Here is a 23,077-nt window from a genome sequence, read left to right as displayed (position 1 = left end):
GGCTGGAATCCTCTGGAAAAGCTGTGGAGAAGGATGTCATTGATACATCAGACTCTCTTTTTCCCTATAAGGCATTGAAAAGTATGGGGAGATAACTTGTTTCAGCAAATATCTCCATGCTAAAGTAAGGTAATGTTGCAGTAGCTGTGATCCCATGAGAAATTTGAACAGAGAAAGGAAGAATAGTGATGAGACCCTGTGCCCTCCGGGAGAGAGGAAGACCTCTGTTCCCAGAGATGAAGATGATTTCAGAAATAGATGAAGAGAACCTTTGCTCTTAAAAAGCTCATCTTTAAACTAATATCCCATAACTTGGCCTGGCCCATAAGCACAGCTGTGGGAAAAGGTGGGAAAAGATGGGAGGGACTTCACGATTGCAGATTTCTCCAGGCAGCTGCTATTTCTGGAAATGAAAAGCCATGAGATAACTCTTTTCTTGTAGAGAAGTCTCCAAAACATTAACAAGAGGAACTTCTCTCCCTAAGTGAACTGAAGAAAAACTATTTTAGAGGTGGCAAAGTGACTGAAAATTCTAGGTTTTTTCTCTTTACATTGTCAGGTTGTATGGAGAGAGGAAGTGTTCTGAAAGTTTTGTTCTGATTCTTATTACTCGTCTTTAGTTATTGTTAATACAATTTTATTTATACCCTTTTAAAATTCTGTGACTACTTTGCCTTTCTCCTAATCCTATTTCACAGCAGGAAATGAGTAAGTATATTCTAGTGAGTGCACTGGTAATTAGCCAACACTGAACCCACCACACTCATTGAAGCATTGGCCGAGAAATCTCAAAATGGTGAACCAAAACCACTACAGAAAACTTCCTGATTTCCCTCTGCAAGAGAGCAGAGGGAAATCAAGGCAGAGCCATGGTTTGTCAGGACTTCCTTGATCCTGATGAGCCCTGTGGTGCATTTGGAGCTGAGACCTGGAACCTCAGGGCCTGAGAGGAGATTGCACAAACCTTTCCTGGAGTCAAAGTCAGAGGAAAACCCCAAAGTGGTTGGAGTCTAAAGCATTAATGGGAACCACAAAGGTCCATCTATACCACAGGCTCTTCATGGAGTCCTTGGAGGAGAGAACTGGAGGCCAGGATGGCACAAAAACCTCTCAGAGATGGAAAAAGGCACAAAGAACTCTCAATGTGGAAAGGAAAATCCAAAGTACCTCACAAAAGTTAAGAATATCAAAGTATTCATGAGCCCCACTGAGTGTAAGTACAAAGCTCTCAAGGGACTCATTAAAGCAGATAATTGGGGCCATGATTGCAGAAACCTCTCACAGTCTGTATCAAAAGGCAAACACCAAGTACCTTAAAATAAATGAAGCACCTTGAAGCATTAATGGGCCCCACTGAGTGTTGTTCCTGACAAAGCCTCTCCAGGGACTAATTACAGCAGAATATTGGAGGCCAGGATTGCAGAAAGATCTCAGAGACTGCAAGACAAAAGCAAAAGCCAAAGTCCTTTGAAAAACCTACAGTCCCTGGGAGCATGAAGGAGCCCCCAGGGCCATTCCTGACCAAGGCTCCCCAGGGACTCCTTCCAGCAGATCCTTGAGGCCACTGGGATGTGGGCATGGGGGGGATGCTGAGGGCAGGACCAGGGGCTGACAGTGCCCAGCCTGGCTGGGGCTGTGCCAGGAGGCCCCAGGGCCTCAGGACAAGGTGTCTCCTCACAGCCCTTGGTGGCACAGACCCTGCTGTGCCCCAGGGCACCAAGACTTGGCTTCTCTTTGTCCCCACCTGGCATCAGTGCCTCCAGTTCTCTGCTCTGCCTGGGGCCTGGGGACACTTTCTCAGTCGTGTCCCTCAGTGGGACCCATTAAAAGTCCAAGAAACTTTGGAGCTGGATTGTGACTTGGAGTTCTGGAGAGGTTTCTGCAGCTCCCTCTCAGGGCCTGATGTTCAGGGCTGAGCACAAAGCCCCAGAGGGTCATTAAAGTCCTTGTGCTGTGTCTGTGCTGCTGAGCTGGGCTGGGCTCCTGGCACAGAGGGTGATCCTGGTAAGCAAGCAGAGCTTCAAAAGCACATTTCTCTTGCTGAGCAGCTCTTCTGCCAGCCCAGCAGGGCTGGGGCACTGCCTGCAGCCAGCCCGGGCACAGCACAGAGGCACAGAGAGCTTCAATCAGTCAGGGCTGGGAAGGGGCTGGGAAGTGCCTGGGGCAGAATCACTGCCAGCCCTTGGCACAGGAACCTCTGGCTGCAGGACAATGCAGCTGCAGCTCCTGGAGAGATCTCCTAAAGCTGGAACATCCCAATGGCCACAGACCCTGTGAGTGCATTCTCTGCTCATCTCCTGTGCAGAGCAGCCAGGGGTGCCCAGGGCTGTCCTGCAGAGCAGGGTCCTGCAGCCCAGGGCGCTGTGCTGGGCCAGGGACTCTGCTGCCTGCCAGGGACAGCTCTCAGCCGGCCCTGGAGCTGCTCCCAGCGCTGGCCAGGAGCTGTGGGGGGAAGGAGCCACCCTGAGCAGGGCAGGTGCTGCTGCTGAGAGGGGCTGGCTGGGGCAGGGCTGCTCCAGCTCCAGACCAGCCTGGGCACAGCTCTGGAGGACACTTCCCAAAGAAGGTAAGCCTGGGATTGCTGTAAAGGTCAGGAGTATTTCTGAGAGTGTTTTCAATTTCCTGCTTGGAGTAGGATGGGAAATTTGGGATCATGACAAAAAGATCTTTGATTTTTATACATTTTCCATATATTCATAGCTCTTTAAATTACTATTTTTTTGTTATACAAATATAATCCTTACTTTACTTATTAAACTCTTAATTAACACTGTTAAATTACTATTATGTGCTTATATAATGGTAATTCTTAACTGACTCTAATATGTTTCCTACCTATATCTTAGATTGTACAACAATAAGCTGACTATCTAAATACATTCCTGAAATACTGCATAGTCTTATTATCGGAAGAGTGCCTACAAGAAGCACATTTTGGTTTTTGACAACAATGTGAACAGACATAACTAAAGTGGGGCAAAGAAGCCCTTGGATCTACTCAAATGGGTTGAGCCAGGGGACAACTGGGACAACTGAATCTCTTATTGGATATTCCTGTTAAATATCCTAAATAATCAACCTTAGTAAATTGTTGAAATCAAGGGCCAGGTGTCCCCCATCCCCATTGGGACACCTGGGAGCTTCTAAAAAAGGTCTAGTTTTTACTTTACTGGTCTAACACTGTGGCAAGGGGTTTTTTTTCTCTTTTGGTTATAAACAGGGGGATGAGAGAAGCAGAACAGGACTTGTAGTCCCAGAATCACAGAACATTCTGAGTTGAAAGGGACACACAGGATCATCAAAGGAATGTTTGAACATTTACAGAGACTCCAGAACGGTGACTTTGGGTGGTCAGTGTCTCTGCTGGGAGCCTCCCAAAGGGCCTTCAGCCACTCCTCAGCCCTGGGCAGCAGCAGCATCACCTCTGCAGGGCCCAGCAGGGCTCTCCTGAGCTGCCCTTGCCCAGCTGCACACAGAGCCTGCCCCAGCCAGGGCCCTGCACACAGGCAGGTTTCTGTAGGGCCGGGCCGAGGGCACACAGGGTGGGATATGCTCTGTGAGCGCTGGCAGGGACAAGGCACCTCTCAGGAGGGGATGTCCAGGCCCAGGGAGATGCTCAGGGAAGCAGAGGGGGCTGAACAGAGCAGTGCTGGGGGAACAAGCCCATCCAGCCCCTCACCTTCCTTCAGCCACAGGGAATCCTTTGCCTCTCACAGCTCTCAGTGGCAAACTCTGAGTGCAGCAGGAATGCTGGGGATTTCTGATCTCAGAGAGCCAGCAATGGTGAGTGGGTAGGAAATCAATTCCTAAATCCAGCTCCTGCCATCGATTTCCCTTACAAGTGTAAGTGCAGATGGTACCAAAACTTTCTGCAGTAGGAGTGATTCCCCTGACAGATCGTGAATATCCAGCCTCGTCCCTCTGCCCCATAGCCACAAACCCAGGGCAGCAGGGCAGGGATGGCTCCTCGAGAGCCCCCATGCACAGGCCTGGCTGCTCCTGGCACACTCAGCCAACACAACTGGAGCTCAGGCAGGGACCTGGGTGAAGGTTTCCCAGAGCAGGAACAAGGGTGGGTGAGTTCCAGCAGAACAGTCTGCAGGGAATGGCCCAGGTTTGGCTCCAAGCAGCCTCTCCTGACTTGTCCCTGTCCTTTCTCCATGAACAGGTGCCCATGTGCAGCCACAGCAAATGTCCAACAGCAGCTCCATCAGCCACTTCCTCCTGCTGGCACTGGCAGACACGCGGCAGCTGCAGCTCCTGTACTTCTGCCTCTTCCTGGGCATCTCCCTGGCTGCCCTCCTGGGCAACGGCCTCATCATCAGCGCCGTAGCCTGCGGCCACCACCTGCACACGCCCATGTTCTTCTTCCTGCTCAACCTGGCCCTCAGTGACCTGGGCTCCATCTGCACCACTGTCCCCAAAGCCATGCACAATTCCCTCTGGGGTACCAGGAACATCTCCTACAAGGGATGTGCTGCACAGCTCTTTTTCTTTATGTTCTCCATCTCAGCAGAGTATTTCCTCCTGACCATCATGTGCTATGACCGCTACGTGTCCATCTGCAAAGCCCTGCACTATGGGACCCTCCTGGGCAGCAGAGCTTGTGCCCACATGGCAGCAGCTGCCTGGGCCAGCGCCTTTCTCATTGCTCTGCTGCACACAGCCAATACATTTTCCCTGCCCCTGTGCCATGGCAATGCCCTGGGCCAGTTCTTCTGTGAGGTGCCCCAGATCCTGAAGCTCTCCTGCTACAAATCCCACCTCAGGGAACTTGGGTTCCTTGTGGTTAGTGGCTGTATAGCTTTTGCTTGCTTTATGTTCATAGTTTTCTCCTATGTGCAGATCTTCAGCGCTGTGCTGAGGATCCCCTCTGAGCAAGGACGGCACAAAGCCTTTTCCACCTGCCTCCCTCACCTGGCCGTGGTCTCTCTGTTCCTCAGCACTATTACATTTGCTCACCTGAAGCCCCCCTCCATCTCCTTCCCATCCCTGGATCTGTCCGTGTCAATTCTGTACTCGGTGGTGCCTCCTGCCCTGAACCCCCTCATCTACAGCCTGAGGAACCAGGAGCTCAAGGCTGCAGTGAGGAGACTGATGACTGGATGCTTTCAGGGACATTAAACTGCTGGCCAATTTCTACAATGCACTTGCAATAAAAGTCATTTTTGATACATGTTGGTTTCGTTGTGGGGGTCTTTTTTGTTTTGTTTTAGTTTTCCATATTGTCCACAAACAAATGTCATGGTCTGTGCCATTTCTCATCTTGTTTCTCTTCATTTTCCCTGTCTCCAGTGACTGTGTCAATGTAGGGCTGCACTCTTTATGGCTTTAAAGGAGCTAAAGGTTCTCCCAGCCAAGTTTTCTGCAGAGAATTTTTGTGGATAAAGTGCAGGACTCAGAACTAGGACTTGTTAAACCTTACCTTGTTGGATTTGGGCCCTGGATCCATCCTGTCCAGGGCCCTGTGCAGAGCCTCCTACTTTCCAGCAGATCAACACTCATACCCATCTTGGTGTCATCTGCAAAGATGTCCTTGGTTCCAAGGTGCCCCTCAGTGTAACAATGTCCCTTTGGTTACACCAGGCCCTGCACTGTCACACTAGTCTCCTTGGTTCTGTGAGGCCTCAAAATGTGGCAATGGACTCCTTGGTTCCATGGGCTCCAGAGTGTCACAATGTTCTCGTTGGTGCCGCAGTTTCACAGTGGCCCCTTGGTTCCATGGGGCCCCAGGGTGTCACAAAGGCCCCATGGTCACAGGAGGTCCCACACTGTCACAATGCTCTCTGTGCTTCCACAGGTCCCCTCAGTGTCACAATGGACTCCTTGTTTCCACGAGGCCACACAGTGTCACAACGGTCTTCCAAATTCCCTGAGGCCTCAGAGTGTCACAGTGGCCCCTTGGCTACACAAGGTCCTGCAGTGTCACAATGTCCCCTGGGTTCCATGAGGCCCCGCAGTGTCAGAACAGCCCCTTGGTTCCCCTGGGCCCTGGACTCTCCCAATGCTCTCCTTGGTTTGGCAGTGTCACAGTGGTGAAACCCCTCAGTCACACAAGGCCCCACAGTGTCACCATGGCCTCTGTGGTTCCACCAGGACCCAGTGTCACGGGGACTCCCTGGTTCCATTGGGCCCCAGAGCACCACAATGGAGCCCTGGTTCTATGGGGCTGCACAGTGTCACCATGGCCTCTGTGGCCCCACCAGGACCCAGTGTCATTCCAGTGTAATTCAATGCCTAATACCGCCTTGTCACCCAGACCATGCCACTGAGTGCCACTGGAGAGGGACAGTGACTCTGCCACCTCCCCCCTGGCCTGCCCATTCCACTGCCCACTCACCCTTTCTGTGAAGAACTTCTTCCTCTTGTCCAGCCCAAACCTCCCCTGGTACAGCTGGATGCTGTGTCTTCTTGTCCTGCCCTCCAGCAGATCCACACTCACACCCAGCTTGGTGTCACCTGCAAATTTGGGGATGGTGGGCTCGATCCCCTCACCCAGATCATCGGTGAAGATGTTAAACAGGACTGGGCCCAACACAGATCCCTGGGGACAGCACCAGGGACTGGACACCAGCTGGGTGCAGCACCATCCCCACCCCTCTCTGGGCCCAGCCTCCAGCCAGCTCTTCCATCTCCCAGCCAGGAGGGAACCTGCCCCAGCCGTGGGCTGCAGCTTTTCCAGGGAATGCTGTCAGAGACAGTGTCCAAGGCTTTGCTGAAGTCCAGATGGACACATCCACAGCCTCTCCCACATCCACAGGTGGGTCACCTGGTCATAAAAGGAGATGAGGTTGCTCAGGCAGGACCTGCCCCTCTTAAATCCACGCTGGCTGGCTCTGAACCCTTGGCCATCCTATGGGTGCCCTGTGGTGGCTCTCAAGGTGATCTGCTCCATAACCTTGCCGGGCACCGAGGTCAGGCTGACAGACCTAGAGTTCCCCAGATCCTCCTTCCAGCCCTTCTTGGGGATGGGCTCACACTGGCACCTCCAGTGCTCTGGGACCTCCCTGGTGAGCCAGGACTGATGCTAAATGATGGGGAGCAGCTTGGGGAGCTCATCCACCAGCTCCCTCATCCCCCTAGGATGGATCCCATCCCATCCCATCCACCTGTGAGCATCTGAGTGGCTCAGCAGGTCAGCAGCTGCTTCCTCCTGGATTACAGGGGGCTGTTCTGCTCCCTGTGCCCATCAACCAACTCAGGAGATCTCTTGTCCTGAGGACAACCTGTCCTGATATTGAAAATTGAGACAGACAAGATGTTAACTAGCTTAGCCTTTTCCTTATCTTTAGTTACTCTATTTTCCAATGCATCCAATAAAGGGTAGAGGTTCTCCTTATCCCACATATTCCTGTAAATTTTCTATAAAAACATTTTTTATTCTGTTTTCAGTAGCTTCCAGGTTTAATGTAAATTGAGCTTTCACCTCTCAACTTCTCTTTCTGAATGACCTAACAACATCCTTAAACATTTCCTGAGTTGCTGCTCCTTTTTTCCCTTGAGTTCCCACAAAGGCTTCATGGGCAATCAGGACAGTAATTTTCCTCACCAGCTCATCTTTTGCCACACTGGGACAGGCTGCTCCTTACCCCTTAAGATTACTTTCCTGAAATGTGTCCATCCTCGCTGGACCCCTTTGTTTTTAAGGGCTGTTTTCCTTGAGAAAATCAGTACCTGATTCACCACTCCCCAAATCAGCACCCTAAACAGACTAAAGACTGCCCTTCCTAATTCCAGTGTGGAAATTTCATTGCTGCCCCTCCTTCTTTCACAGGTCATTGAAAACTTGATTATTTCATGGTCACTGTATCCCAGGCAGCCTCCAACCCCCACATCTGCACCAGCCCTTCTCTGTTTGTGAGCAGCAGCAGACAGAGCTTTTCTTGGGCGTGGACTGTTACCAAAAATTCAGTAAAACAGAAAACTCCTTAACACCAGTGCAGCATTAAGAAGCAGCATTCTTTATTCAGCTGGATGCACAGGGGATAGCTCCTCCCAAAGCTGAGCATGCTGAGTACAGGAAAATTTCTGTTCATGTTCTCTATTTTGCACACATATTCATTGATTGTCCCGGACTAAACACACATGTGATAATCATTTCCCCAGAACCATTAACATATTTCCCCTCCCCTTTACCCATGTGTTTTTCTGTCCTGGGTGTCTCTCTGGTGGTCCCTGGTGGTCGTGGACCCCAATGTTCCTGTGGGCTTGGCTGAGCTGGCAGGACACTGAGGCTGGTGAACTTCCAGTTCCCCTTCTCCCACAATGGGCATTGTGTGTTTTCCATAGGCCTGGGGTTTTGGAGAACAATCTCCAGGTGTCAGCTCACCTGGTGGAGACAATTTATCATCTGATGACATGAGGTCACAGAGTGACATCCCAGAGGGGATTATGTGGGGGCACTGAGCATCTAGAGCATCATAGACTGTCTCTGTGACATCACAGAGCAGGCTGTGACATCAGAGAGGGGCTGTGTGACCTCCCAGGAGGACTCTGTGAAGTCACTGGGTTGGTCACTCCGCCCCAGCTCCCCCTCACAGTTTCTCCCAACAAGTCCAATTCTGTTCATGCCCAGCGGGGTCCCTGTCTTTGCCCCAGCTCTGGGATGGGCCCTGGACCTGGAGCAGGAGCAGCTCTGGAGGGCCCCAGGGCCGGGGCTCTTGTGCTGGCCTGGGCAGATGGGATGGCAGGAGGGGCTGCAGAGCTCTCAGCACCTCAGGCAGAGGGGAGCAGGGCAGCCAGGGAGCTCCTTTGGCCTTGGCCAAGCCCCTTCCCCCATGGTGGGGCTGAGTCCTGGCTGAGCTGCAGCTGCTGCTGTGCCCTTGGCAGGGGCTGAGGCCATGGGGCAGTGCCCAGAGCAGCCTGGGCTGAGCAGAGCTGTGGGGCCAGAGCCGGCTGGGCTGTGCTGGGGAGAGGCCCTTGGTGCTGCCCAGAGCTCAGGGCAGCTGGCAGAGCTGGCAGGGAGCTGGGCTGGGCTGGGAGAGCCTGGCACAGAAACCATCAGTGTCCATCTCAGCCTGGCTGAGCGGGCAGGGGCAGGACTCAGCCCAGGCCTTGTGGGGCAGGGCCAGCGCCTGGGCAGGCATTGAAAACAGGCAAGAGCCCCAGAGAGGAGGCTGCTCTGTGCCCTTGGGGCATGGACAGAGCAGGGAGGGGCCCAGGACATTTGTCAGCGCCAGCCTCTGTCTGCGCCAGCCCTGGGCAGCCCTGGCTGCTGAGCCCAGCTCTGCCCTGGGCTGAGTTTGGCTGTGGCCCAGCTCCATCCTCCTGCGGGGCTCAGGGCCTGTTCCCGGCCATGGCCAGCCCTGGCCGCCTCTCTGCTGGCCCCGAGGCCGGCAGAGCCCGGGCAGGGCTGTCTGTGCAGCCCCACAGGTGCCACGGGCTCGGCAGGAGCTGGCAGAGGCTGCCCAGCAGGGAGGCCATGGGGCACAGAGCCCCAAGGCTGCCCAGGGCCCCACGGCACAGGGGCCGTTCCCAGCCGCAATGCTCCTGTCCTGGGCTGGGCTGCACAGGGGCTGTGGCGCCATGGCTGGGCCAGCACAGGGCCACCGAGGGGCCACGCAGCCGCTGCCGGGGCTGGCAGCAAGGCCGGGCACAGACAAGGAATTGCTGAGCATGGCCTGCGCTGGCCAGGGCTGCCTGTGCCCAAGGCAGAGCTCAGCTGCCCTTGGGGGCTGCAGGAACACTCAGGAGCCCAAAGAGCCTCCATGGCTGTGCTGGAGACCAAGGCTGGAGCAGGGAAATGCAGGGCTGCTGCCCCATGGGGAGGGCATGGAATTCCAGCACACACCTCAGCTCTCTGATGGTCCCGGCACCGTGCTGGGCCCTGTTCCAGACTGGAGCAGAGCAGATGTTGATGGCACAGGAGCCCTGCGGGGCTGGCAGGGACCTGCAGCTTGCAAGGTGCTCTGCTCTCCCTCAGCTCCTCTCTGAGAGATCCAATCCCAGCTCGGCACCTCAGGGCACAAGTGGCACTGCCTGTCCATGGGCACACATCTGATATCTGCCTGGAAATGGGCATAGTTTTAAGATATCTTGTTATACAAAGACATATTTATTCTCTGGGTTAGTTCACTACTTTTAATAAATATCAAAGTTTTCCCCACCAGTAACAGGAATTTCCTGGAGGTGTACTGTTGGGGAAAGAGAAGAAATACTGATCTTCCCATCTTCTTGAGTCACCAATATTCTCTTTATAACATCTCCCCCGTTCCACAGGGGTTTCTAGTTCTCCTGTTGAAATGGTCATGTCTAAGGGCATCTCTTCACCAGACCAGCTGTTTCTGTGTCCTAACTGTTGTCCCCAGATTTCATCCTCTAGGGGCTCTCTGGTCATTCAAGGGCCTCTCAACTGACTGGTTTCATGCTTTGAGCAACAGGGAGTGACCAAATCTTTCTTAAGTTCTAATAAATATGAATGATATCTTTTTGTGTTTATATCCATCACAGAATTACCATTTCTTATGTCTTTGTCTAAAACTGTTCCTGTACAGAAATCCCCTGGGGATGGGGGACATGTCAGATGCTGCTGGGACATCCCAGAGAGCTGAGGGAAGAGCTGTGATGGTTATTTAACTGCTCAAAGATTCAACTTGTGTTTGTTGGCAAGAAACTTTTCTGTGCTTCTGAGTGCCACCAGTCCCTGAGCCCAAAGGACACAAACCTGATGAGTTGTGGTTCCCACTGCAGGGGCTGCACTTGGACCTTGGCTCTGCACAGGAGAGCTCTTCATCCACTTTCCCTCTTTTCCTCCCTCTGGGCATGGAGGGAGCTCCTGACTTCAGCCTGTGACTCGTGTGCAAAGAGCAAATCTGGGCAGAATCGGGGCAGGGAGGGTTTTGGGGGACCTTGGGATCTGTGCTGGGCACAGAAGGTGTTTTCCATTGCTCTGAGACTGTCTGCTGTGCACAGTGGATTTAATATCCAGCAGAGGAATGACTTTTGCATTTGATGGAGCTGTGCCTTCCCCAGGCTTTGTTGGCTGGCAAGAAATGAACATCCCTCTGTGTCTGGGGCAGCTCCTTCTCCAAGGAAAGCAGGTGGGAATGGGAGCCCAGGAGTTGAAGCCTGCAGGTGCAGCCTGGGCTGGAGGGAGCTCAGATTTGCACAAGGCTGCTCTGAGTGCCAGGGCTTGGATGGGAGAAATGGTGGGGTGGGGGTAGGGACAGAGTCTGATGGATTGTCAGCCATAAAGGCTCTTGATTTTCATATCTATTCAAACTGCAGGAGGAGGTACTTGGATTCAGTGTCAATTGGAGATTGCACATATCAATGTATTAGCTAAAAAATCAAAATGGGATCTAAGAAATGTTTTCTCACTCCCTGTGTAAATAAAAGTCATTCATTTCAACGACACTAATGGAATCTGCCTAACCAACCACAAATGATTTGAAAGCTTAAATCAAATTATTCCCAGAGGCTTGGCTTGTTAAGGTGTTCTGAATGTTAATGAGCCCTGGGGCACTGAATTCCTGAACTGAAGAGCTGAAGGCTGAAGAAGCCTCTGGAGCAGTAAAATTCAGCAGCAGCCTCCAAGTTGCTGAGGATGTCAGCAGCCCCCACTGAGGCCATCCCTGCCCAGAGACCCTGGGGGAATGGGCAGACAAGGAGAGCATCCCTGGGGCTGGGGCAGCAGAACTCAGAGGCACCAGCGGCTCCAGCTGGGAAATGGAGTGTGGGATGGGGCTGTGAAAGCCCTGCCTGGGCTGTGCCAAGCAGGACAGACAAACCCTGACCCCCATCCACTTTTTAAGGTTTTCTATGCCTCATAATGTTTACATATTTCTACTAGAGTTCTCATGCACTGTTCATGTAAATAATAATTGTTGTACATTTTTAATTATAAGAAGAGAGATTTGATGGACTGTTAGTTTAACCTGTGAAGTTAGAGAAGTAGCAATTATATCCTCCAAATCATTTCCTCTTTAAAAAAATCGTATATTACATAAATCAAAAATAAAAGATACTTCCTTTTACTCTTTTAATCTAAATACGTGTGCGTGAGTTATTTTGTGTCCTAGTGCAACAGTGTGACATCACGGGGGCTGTGTGAGGTCATAGAGATGTGACATCACAGGGGCTGTGTGACATCACAGGGGCTGTGTGAGGTCACTGGGGAGGTCACTCTGCCCCATTCCCCTCCCAGTTCCTCCAGAGAAGTCCAACGCTGCTCGTGCACAGCGGGGTCCCCTGTCCCCCCGGGTCCCCCTGCCCCCGGTGCCGCAGCCTCCCCCAGAGGATGTTCCACGAGATCGACCCCAGAGCCTGACACGGGGACGGGGCTAGAGCCGTGGGGGGTGGGACAGGGGGACAGGGACCCCCCGGCAGCGTCCCCGTGTCCCCCAGGGCCAGAGCCTGGGCCAGGGCTCCTTCACCCTGTGACCAACGAGGGCTTGGGAGCACTGAAAAAATCCCCAGCAAAAACCAGATTTAATATTAAAGTGACAGCAGCACAAAGTTCCTTGGCAAGAGTCACTCTGCTCCTGACTGGACACTTCAGGCACAGCAAGGAAACAAAGCAACAACAAAACCAAACAAAATCCAGGCAATCAAACCAGAAATGAACCAAGAACTGTGTGTATGTGTGTGTGTGTGTGACAAAAAGGCAGTGAGAGCAAGGATAAAAGGAATATAGATTAAAAGCCTAACAGAGCTCCAACTTAACAGGACTTAACTTACATCTAAACTTTAAATGATAGTTTCACAGTAACAATTTAGCAAAAGAGAAGAGCTTAACACTATTTAACCTAACTTATAACCTACAACTTAGCAATTTAACAGGGAAATTACATTTAGCATTATTTAACTCAACCTATAACTTATATTAAACATAACAACTTATCAAAACAACAACTCCTAGAAGCATTTAACTTAACTTAGACCTTGTGATTTAACCTCACTTACAGGCCTGACTGGCTCAGCTATCCAAGGCACTCAGACCCCTCAGAGAGCAGCATTTCTGCCACATTTCCCCAGCACAGGCACTCCTGTGTGCACACAGACACAGAGAGTCAGTGCAGGGCACCTGTGAGAAATTCCCCTGAGCAAAGGGAAATGCTCCCTGGAGATGCTTTGGCATCTCCCCAGCAGGGAAGGGTTGAGCCTGGAGGAGTGGGGGGATCGGCCCAGGCTCCCTCGTTGTTGGGGATCCCCGAGTGCAGCAAACGGGAGAGTTCCCGGCTTGGAGAGGCCCCACTCAGAGGGAGTCACTGGCCCAGGAGAGCTCCAAGGGCTCCTTTTGGAGCGCTGTTTGTAGGGCCCCAAGAGAGGGGCTGCAGTCCCAGCCATGTTTCACCCTGGCCGCACTTGGCATCAGCAGCTTTCTTTGGCAGGCTGAGAAGAGGGATGTTGTGCCACCGAGGGAACACAAACAGTTCCCAGGGCTGCTCCTAAAGCAGCCAGGAGCTGGCTGGGCAGCAGCAGTGCCTGGAGCAGAGCGTGTTTGTGCTGAGCTCCAGAGGAGCTGAGCCCAGGGACTGCTGGCCAAGGCCGAGGCCAGCGAGCATTTCTCAGCTGGCAGGGCGGCCTGAGAAGGGGAGGGGGGAATGCAGCAGCACAGGAACCGTGGAACCAAGGGACCATTGTGACACTGTGGGGCCTGTGAGACCAAGGGACCATTGTGACACTGTGGGGCCTGTGAGACCAAGGGACCTTTGTGACACTGTGAGACCAAGGGACCATTGTGACACTGTGGGGCTCCATGGAACCAAGGGTCCATTGTGACACTGTGTGATTCCATGGAATGTCGGGATCACTGAGACACTGAGAGGCCCCATCAAACCAAGGGTACACTGTGACACTGTGCGGCCTCATGGAACTGTGGGGACCATTATGACTCTTTGGGGTGTCATGGGACCAAGGAACCATTGTGACACGGCGAGACCCAGGGAGCCAAAGTTCCATTGTGACATTGCAAGGCCTCATGGAATCATGGAGACACCATTAAGAGACTTCACAGCCTCATGGAAGCAAGGGGCTATTGTGACACTGTGGGGCACCATGGAACCAAGGATTCCATTGTGACACTGAGGGAACTCATGGGATCATGGAGACCATTGGGACACTACGAGGCCCCATGGAATAAGCAAAGCATTGTGACACTGTGATGTATCTGCAACTCTCTGGCCACAGAGCTGCAGGCACAACTTTCCCAGGCATCATCCTGGGGAAGGCTGTGAGAAGCTCAGAGAAAAGATTGAGAAACAATTCTTATCTTTTCTTGCTGTACCTGCTGTTGCGAACATGCGGAATGTGTTATGGAGATTTGTTACCAAAGGGTGATTTCTTAAATGGCCAGTGGTGCTGTTGTTTGCATTCAATGACCAATCTGGTCTGAGTGCATCGGACTGTCTGTAAGCACAATGAGTTTTTCTTAATTAATATAGTATAGTATAGTATAGTATAGTATAGTGTAGTATAGTGTAGTATAGTGTAGTATAGTATAGTATAGTATAGTATAGTATAGTATAGTATAGTATAGTATAGTATGATAAAGCGATTGATCAGCTTTCTGGAATCATGGAGTCAATGCTAACTATCACCACGATGGGGATATTATGCTACAATACTGTGAGGCCTCATGGCACCAGTGAGACCATTGTGACCCTGGAGGTCCCCACAGAACCAAGAGGACCATTGTGACACTGTGGGGCCTCGTGAAATCAAGAGGCCTTTGTGGCACTGCAGGGCTGCAGGGAACCAAAGGTCCATTGTGACACTGCAGGGCCTCGTGTCATCAGTGTTCCATTGTGACCCTGTGGAGCCAAAGGAGACCATTGTGACACCACAAACCCCCAGGGTCCAAAGGTCCATCGTGACATTGTGGGCCTCGTGGAGCAGAGGAGTCACCTGTCATTGTGGGGCCTCAAGGAACCATGGAGACCACTGTGACACTTGAGGGTCCCATGGAACCAAGGGAACATGGCACAGGTCTGGCTGGTTTGGCCTCCAGGGGCTGCCTAAAAGCTGATCTTGGCATTTTGAGGGTCTCTTCTCATCTGCTATTGAAGCACTGGGTCTCGGGGCTTTCCTTCCAATGGAAAAGAACTGTCCTTCTTCTCCAGGCATCCATGGCCAGAATTCAGATTTCACCTCTGTTTCCTTATATCCAGGGATTGTTCCCATGGGAATATTGCCAGGATATATCTGGCTGGCAGTCATTTCATAAGGGTCACTGCTTATCTGTTCACGAAAGACTGGGGAAGGCTGCATGCTTTCCCTCCTATGGGAAAGAACTGTCCTGCTTCTCCAGGTGCCCATGGGCAAAATTTGGATTCTGTCTCCAAAATTCCCTATATCCAAAGGCTGCCTCCAGACAAAATCTGCCATTCCTGCCATGTCTGGCTGGCCTTGGCCTAGTGAGGCTCTCACCTGACCCCCAAGCACTGGGGCTCTGTGCTTTTCTTCCTATGGAAAAGAACTGTCCTTCTCCTGCAGGTGGTCATGGCCAGAATTGGGATTTCACCTTCAAGTGCTGATTGTGACAGACTGGAGGCAAATGTTGGCTGGAAAAATTTCATGTGTGAGGGAGGAAAGGGCAAGTCCAGCCTTGCCCTGCCCTGGAACCCCCTCTGCCCTGGAACCCCAATCCCCCCAGAGCCTCTATCCCAGCCCAGCAGTGTCTGCCAGTCCCTGGCACAGCACAGGCAATGCTCCACAGCCACCTCTGCAGCCCCAGCCCAGCTCCTGAGTGACCAAATGACCCCAAGTCCCACCTGGGGGAAGGGCCCAGGAAGACCAAGGGGTATTTAAGGCTGACCACAAGGCAAGCACACATCTTGACCCTACCTCCTCTTGGAATTTCTGTCTGAACATTGCTGGAATCCAGGAGCTGGTAGCTGTGCGTGTGCCTCTCTAAATATTTTTTGTCTTTCTCTCTTTCTGTTTTCTTGTTCTACTTCCATCCACTTGTAAATTTTGATTAACTTAAAATTGAACAAGGTTAATGTTTGTGAAGTTAAATGGGCCAAGATAATGCTTTGAGAAGTGTTTTTTGTTGATTGAATGCCATATAAAAATGTTTCCCAAAATTTCTCTGATTTTCTAAATTTCCCAGTAAATGCTGTTTTGTTGTTTGGAGCTCCTGAGAAACTCTTGATAGTATTGCTTCAGTGCATCCAATTCAGAGGACACAACCAATTTTAATTCCTTTTAAATGTCTCCTTGAGAGAGTTTTTTAGTGGATGGGGGTCAGGGCTTGACTGTCCTGCTTGGCACAGCCCAGGCAGGGCTTTCACAGCCCCATCCCACACTCCATTTCCCAGCTGGAGCCGCTGGTGCCTCTGAGTTCTGCTGCCCCAGCCCCAGGGATGCTCTCCTTGTCTGCCCATTCCCCCAGGGTCTCTGGGCAGGGATGGCCTCAGTGGGGGCTGCTGACATCCTCAGCAACTTGGAGGCTGCTGCTGAATTTTACTGCTCCAGAGGCTTCTTCAGCCTTCAGCTCTTCAGTTCAGGAATTCAGTGCCCCAGGGCTCATTAACATTCAGAACGCCTTAACAAGCCAAGCCTCTGGGAATAATTTAAGTTTTCAAATCTCTTGTGGTTGATTTAACAGATTTCAGAAGTGTATTCAAAATGAATACACTATATTTAAAAAGACAGTGAGAAAATATTTTTTCAGATCCTATTTAGCTTTTTTTCCTGTTAATACATTTATATGGGCAATCTCAATTGGACACTGAATCCAAGTACCTCCTCATGCAGTTTGAATAGTTTTGAAAATCAAGAGCCTTTATGGCTGACAATCCATCAGACTCTGTCCCTACCCCCACCCCACCATTTCCCCCATCCCAGCCCTGGCACTCAGAGCAGTCTTGTGCAAATCTGAGCTCCCTCCAGTCCAGGCTGCACCTGCAGGTTTCAGCTCCTTGGCTCCAACTCCCACCAGCTTTCCTTGGAGAGGGAGCTGCCCCAGACACAGAGGGATGTTCATTTCTTGCCAGCCAACAAAGCCTGGGGAAGGCACAGCTCCATCAAATGCAAAAGTCATTCCTCTGCTGGCTATTCAATCCACTTTGCACAGCAGACTGTCTCAGAGCAATGGAAAACACCTTCTGTGCCCAGCACAGATCCCAAGGTCCCCCCAAACCCTCCCTGCCCTGATTCTGCCCAGATTTGCTCTTTGCACACAGGAGTCACAGGCTGAATGCAGAAGCTCCCTCCATGCCCAGAGGGAGGAAAAGAGGGAAAGTGGATGAAGAGCTCTCCTGTGCAGAGCCAAGGTCCAAGTGCAGCCCCTGCAGTGGGAACCACAACTCATCAGGTTTGTGTCCTTTGGGCTCAGGGACTGGTGACACTCGGAGGCACAGAAAGGTTTCTTGCCAACAAACACAAGTTGAACATTGGAACAGTTTAATAACCATCACAGCTCTTCCCTCAGCTCTCTGGGATGTCCCAGCAGCATCTGACATGTCCCCCACACCCAAGGGATTTCTGTACAGGAACAACTTCAGATAAAGACATAAGAAAAGGTAGTTCTTTGATATATATAAGCACAATAAGGATGTTGACTGATATGGTATTTATATTAACTTCTGAAAGACTGGGCAACTCCTGCAAGCTCAAAGCATGAAACCAGTCAGTTGAGAGGCACTTTAATGACCAGAAACCATCTGATGAAGGAAATCTGGGAGCAGCAGGAAGGACATAAATCCAGTTGGACTAGTGAAGTGATGTCCTTAGACATGGCCATTTTAAAAGGAGAGTGGGAAACACCTGAAGGAAGAGGGAGAGGAAATAAACAGAATATTGGTGACACAAGTAGAAGGCAATGTCAGTATTTCTCCTCCTGCCAACAGTACACTTCTAGGAAATTCCTGTTCCAGGTGGGAAAATTTTTCCATTTCTTAAAAGTACTGAAGTAACCCAGATAATAAAAATTTGATTCCAGAACATGAAATGTATGAGTATTAACACCTGAGCCCCTTTCCAGGCAGACATCAGCTGTGTGCCCATGAACAGGCAGTGCCACTTGTGCCCTGAGGTGCCGAGCTGGGATTGGATCTCTCAGAGAGGAGCTGAGGGAGAGCAGAGCACCTTGCAAGCTGCAGGTCCCTGCCAGCCCCGCAGGGCTCCTGTGCCATCAACATCTGCTCTGCTCCAGTCTGGAACAGGGCCCAGCACGGTGCCGGGACCATCAGAGAGCTGAGGTGTGTGCTGGAATTCCATGCTCTCCCCATGGCACAGCAGCCCTGCATTTCCCTGCTCCAGCCTTGGTCTCCAGTACAGCCATGGACACTGATGGTTTCTGTGCCAGGCTCTCCCAGCCCAGCCCAGTTCCCTGCCAGCTCTGCCAGCTGCCCTGAGCTCTGGGCAGCACCAAGGGCCTCTCCCCAGCACAGCCCAGCCGGCTCTGGCCCCACAGCTCTGCTCAGCCCAGGCTGCTCTGGGCACTGCCCCACGGCCTCAGCCCCTGCCAAGGGCACAGCAGCAGCTGCAGCTCAGCCAGGACTCAGCCCCACCATGGGGGAAGGGGCTTGGCCAAGGCCAAAGGAGCTCCCTGGCTGCCCTGCTCCCCTCTGCCTGAGGTGCTGAGAGCTCTGCAGCCCCTCCTGCCATCCCATCTGCCCAGGCCAGCACAAGAGCCCCGGCCCTGGGGCCCTCCAGAGCTGCTCCTGCTCCAGGCCCAGGGCCCATCCCAGAGCTGGGGCAGCCACAGAGCTGTGCCCATTTCTGCTCATTGCTGCTCTGATGGGGATGCACCCTCAGCCACTTGGAGGTTGCTGATCAAATTTCCTACTCCGGAGACCTCTTCTTTCTTGAGCTCTTCAGTTACAGAATTCAGTGAGAAAAGCTTATAAATATTTGTTCAAAATGCACAAAAAAGAAAAGCTGCTGGGAATATATTACGTTTTCAATACTGCTCTGTTTAATGAAACAGATTACAGAAGTGTATTCAAAGTCAATATACTAAATTAAAAACAATGCCGAGAGGACTGTTTTGTCCTGTTTTCTTTTCCTGTATATAGAATGATATCAGCAATGTCCAATTGATATTGACCCCCAGAACCTTATAATGCAGCCTGAAGTGATATGAAAATCAAGACTCTTCATGTCTGACAATCAAAAACACTTTGTCCCCACTCCCTCCCCACTATATTCTGAGGCATTTCTGAGACCGACAAGAATCAAGGACTCTGAGAAGGAAAGGAAATACTGTTATTCTGTGGTGCCCCATGGAACCAAGGGTCCCTCATGACTTGTATCACCAGGGCTCCATTGTGACACTGCAGCACCAAGGAATTCATTGTGGCATTCTAAGGCCGCATGGAACCAAGAGGCCACAGTGACCCTGCAGGGCCTTGTGGAACCATGCAGAGCTTTGTGACAGAGCAGGACCTCGTGTCATGATGGGGCCATGGTGACCCTGCAGGGCTCCATGGAACCAAGGGCCCTGAGCTGCTCCTCAGGGACTCATTCAATGAAGGAAACATGTTTGACACTGTGGTGACCCTTGGGACCAACAGGCCATTGTGACACTGTGGGACCAAGGAGAGCATTGCTGCCCTGCCAGACCTCATGGAACCAAGGATCCACTGTGACACTGCAGGGCCTTGGGGGACCACGGTGACATTGTGACACTGCAGGGCCCAAGGATCCAAGGAACTTTGTGACATCAAGGGGTCCCATGGAAGCAAAGGGACATTGTGACACTGGGAGGCCTCATGGAATCATGGAGACCATTGGGACACTCTGGGGCCCCTTGGAACCATGGTGACACCAAGGTGTCTGGGAGTGTAGATCTGCTGGAGGGTAGAAGGGCTCTGCATGGGACCTGGACAGGCTGGATCCAGGGCCCAAACCCAACAAGGTGAGGTTTAACAAGTCTAAGTGCCGGGTCCTGCACTTTGGCCACAACAACCCCTGCAGCGCTACAGGCTGGGGACAGAGGGGCTGGACAGCAGCCAGGCAGAAAGGGACCTGCAGGGACTGATGGACAGCAGGCTGGACATGAGCCAGCAGAGCGCCCAGGTGGCCAAGAAGGCCAATGGCTCCTGGCCTGGATCAGGAATGGTGTGGCCAGCAGGAGCACGGCAGTGATTCTTCCCCTGTGCTGGACACTGGTTGGGCAGCACCTCGAGTGCTGTGTCCAGTTCTGGGCCCCCAATTTAGGAAGGACATGGAGGGTCTGGAGCATGTCCAGAGAAGGGCAACAAGCCTAGGGAGGTGTCTGGAGAGAAAGTCCTGTGAGAAGCAGCTGAGTGAGCTGGGGTTGTTGATCCTGGGAGAAGAGGAGGCTCGGGGGAGAGAAAGTGGTGTCAGGGCATAGCTTGAACTTGATGTTCTCCTAGGTCTCATCCAACCTTGCTGATGCTGGGATTCTCTGAAAACACCCTTGGAGCAGTTGCAGGAGAAGCCCTGGGCCTCCTCTTCAGAAGCTCCAGCAGCCCAGGTCCCTCAGCTTCTCCTCACAGCTCCAAAGCCCATCCTGTCAGTCCTGCAGAGCCTCTGCAGCTCCTCCTCACTGCCCAGAACAGGGAGCCCCACAGCCAGACACAGCAGCCCAGATGTGCCCCCCTGGCCTGGGGTGCCTCTGGCAAAAGAACAGCACCAGGCACTGCAGGAGCCTGCAGACAATTCCTGCAGCACTTGTGGGATGATCCTGCTCCCCAAGGGATGTTCCCATGGTGCCAAGTCAGGAACTGCAATGGGGAGTGAGGCCAGAGAGGAAAGGGCAAACAGGGTTAGGCTGTGTGCAGGGGAGGGAACAGGAGTGGGCAAGAGGAAGAAATTTGTATCAGGAAGAGTAAAGAAAGCAAAGGTGAAGCCAAGGAAATGCTCAGGGCAGTTTGGGGGTGGCTGCCAGGCAGCCCTGGCTCTGAGCAGCAGCGTCTGCAGTGGGACAGGAAACTCCCAGCTGATGGGAACAAACTTTCTGGCTGACTGCAGAGGCCAGGACAAAGCTGAGTGGTTTCCCTGGCATCCCCCAGCCCTTCCTGGCCCCAGGGGCTGATGGCATTTGTGCTGCCTCAGGTTCATGTCCCCACAGCCCCAGCATGGGGGTGCTCCCGCCTGCTGTGTGCAATGCAAACAGGGGCTGCTGAGCCAGTGCTGCCGTGTCTGTGCCTGCAAGGATGCGGCACCTCTGTGAGCTGGGGGAGAGGCCAGGGCTGCAGAGGGGGGATGTTGTTGGCAGCTCCCTGAGGACGCTCTGGGACGCTGCCCTGGGCTGTCCAGCGCACTGGGGATGGATCAGCCCCTGCTCTGCTGCTTCTTCTCGTCTCCCCCAGGGCCCTTGCAGAGCACCAGCCATGCTGTTTGCCCCCAGCCTGCCCACGGCCAGCCTGGGGCTGCTCACGGGGGTTTTCTGTGCTGAGCATTGGCCTGGCCGTGTTCTTGAGAGAGCCTGGGCAAGGAGCCTGGAGCCCCCAGGCCCTGGCCTGAGGCGTCAGCGCTGCCCCAGCAGTGCCCATGGCCTGTCCCTGCTGCAGCCTCGGCACTGCCACCCCCAGCACTGTGCCCGGCCCCTGCAGCAACACCAGGGCCACCAGGGCAGTGGGGCAGGGCCATGGGAGCAGCACTGGCAGCACCAAGTGCTGCTGCTCCTGGGCACAGCTGCTGTGCCAGCCCTGATCTGCCCCAGCTCTGCACACAGACATTGCTGCTGCAGCTCCAGAGAAGGCAACAAAAGGGCATCTCTGCAGAAAACTGTGCTGGGAGATCCTTTAGTTCCTTGAAAGCCACTGAGAGCGCAGACTCTCATTGACACAGTCTGTGGCCACAGGGAAGGTGCAGAGAAACAAAATGAGAAATGGCACAAGCAAAGGCATTTCTTTGTTGATAACATTAAAAAGTAAAACAAAGAAAAAGCACCTTCAAAATGAAACCAACAAGAAGTATCAAAAATTACTTTTATTACAAGTGATTTGCAGAAATTGGCCAGGCGTTTAATGTCCCTGGAAGCATCCAGTCATCAGTCTCCTCACTGCAGCCTTGAGCTCCTGGTTCCTCAGGCTGTAGATGAGGGGGTTCAGGGCTGGAGAAACCACTGAGTACAGAACTGACAGGGCCAGATCCAGGGATTGGGAGGACATCGAGGGGGGCTTGAGATTGGCAAATGCTGCAGTGCTGAGGGACAGGGAGACCACGGCCAGGTGAGGGAGGCAGGTGGAAAAGGCTTTGTGCCGTCCCTGCTCAGAGGGGATCCTCAGCACAGCCCTGAAGATCTGCACATAGGAGAAAACAATGAACACAAAACACCCAAATGCCAAACAGGCACTAACAGCAAGAAGCCCAAGTTCCCTGAGGTGGGATTTGGAGCAGGAAAGCTTGAGGATCTGTGGGATTTCACAGAAGAACTGGCCAAGGGCATTGCCATGGCACAGGGGCAGGGAAAATGTATTGGCTGTGTGCAGCAGAGCATTGAGAAAGGCACTGGCCCAGGCAGCTGCTGCCATGTGGGCACAAGCTCTGCTGCCCAGGAGGGTCCCGTAGTGCAGGGGTTTGCAGATGGACACATAGCGGTCGTAGCACATGATGGTCAGGAGGGAAAACTCTCCTGAGATGAAGAACGCAAAAAAATATAGTTGGGCAGCACATCCTGTGTAGGAGATGTTCCTGGTACCCCAGAGGGAATTGTGCATGGCTTTGGGGACAGTGGTGCATATGGAGCCCAGGTCGCTGAGGGCCAGGTTGAGCAGGAAGAAGAACATGGGCGTGTGCAGGTGGTGGCCGCAGGCTACGGCACTGATGATGAGGCCGTTGCCCAGGAGGGCAGCCAGGGAGATGCCCAGGAAGAGGCAGAAGTGCAGGAGCTGCAGCTGCCGCGTGTCTGCCAGTGCCAGCAGGAGGAAGTGGCTGATGGAGCTGCTGTTGGACATTTGCTGTGGCTGCACATGGGCACCTGTTCATGGAGAAAGGACAGTGAAGAGTTAGAGGCGATACCTGTAACCAAAATCAAAGACATTTCCCATACACCCTCCCCTGGAGCACACATAGACAGCCTTTTGTGTTCTACAGTTCTGGGGTTTTCTTCATAAACACCCTTATATCAGTCCTCGTGTTCCTGGAAATCAGAAACCTTCAGCATTTCTGGTACACTCAGGGAGAGCAGAGCACATTATGTGCGGCAAAGTGATGA

General features: G+C 52.5%; 2 protein-coding genes across 2 annotated transcripts; one reads left to right on the top strand and one right to left on the bottom strand.

The window, feature by feature from the left end:
• The first annotated feature begins 4,191 nt into the window (after positions 1–4,191).
• On the top strand, positions 4,192–5,124 carry LOC110483530 (olfactory receptor 14J1-like). The gene has a single exon (XM_021553511.3). The coding sequence runs from the start codon at positions 4,192–4,194 to the stop codon at positions 5,122–5,124; it is 933 nt and encodes a 310-aa protein (XP_021409186.2).
• A 1,729-nt stretch (positions 5,125–6,853) lies between these two features.
• On the bottom strand, positions 6,854–22,817 carry LOC144248537 (olfactory receptor 14J1-like). Its single transcript, XM_077790647.1, has 3 exons — positions 21,912–22,817; positions 13,726–13,743; positions 6,854–6,958 (listed from the first exon to the last, which is right to left on the bottom strand). Exons 1-3 carry the CDS (start codon positions 22,815–22,817, stop codon positions 6,854–6,856), a joined length of 1,029 nt encoding a protein of 342 aa, XP_077646773.1.
• Positions 22,818–23,077: the final 260 nt, after the last annotated feature.

The sequence above is a fragment of the Lonchura striata genome, unplaced genomic scaffold, assembly GCF_046129695.1.
Source record: "Lonchura striata isolate bLonStr1 unplaced genomic scaffold, bLonStr1.mat Scaffold_165, whole genome shotgun sequence".
NCBI lineage: Eukaryota > Metazoa > Chordata > Aves > Passeriformes > Estrildidae > Lonchura > Lonchura striata.
Note: the sequence above shows the minus strand (reverse complement) of the source record. Positions and strands in the feature narration are given on the sequence as shown.

Coding starts and splice junctions, on each gene's coding strand:
- LOC110483530 (XM_021553511.3), top strand. CDS start 4,192: ATGTCCAACAGCAGCTCCATCAGCCACTTCCTCCTGCTGGCACTGGCA.
- LOC144248537 (XM_077790647.1), bottom strand. CDS start 22,817: ATGTCCAACAGCAGCTCCATCAGCCACTTCCTCCTGCTGGCACTGGCA.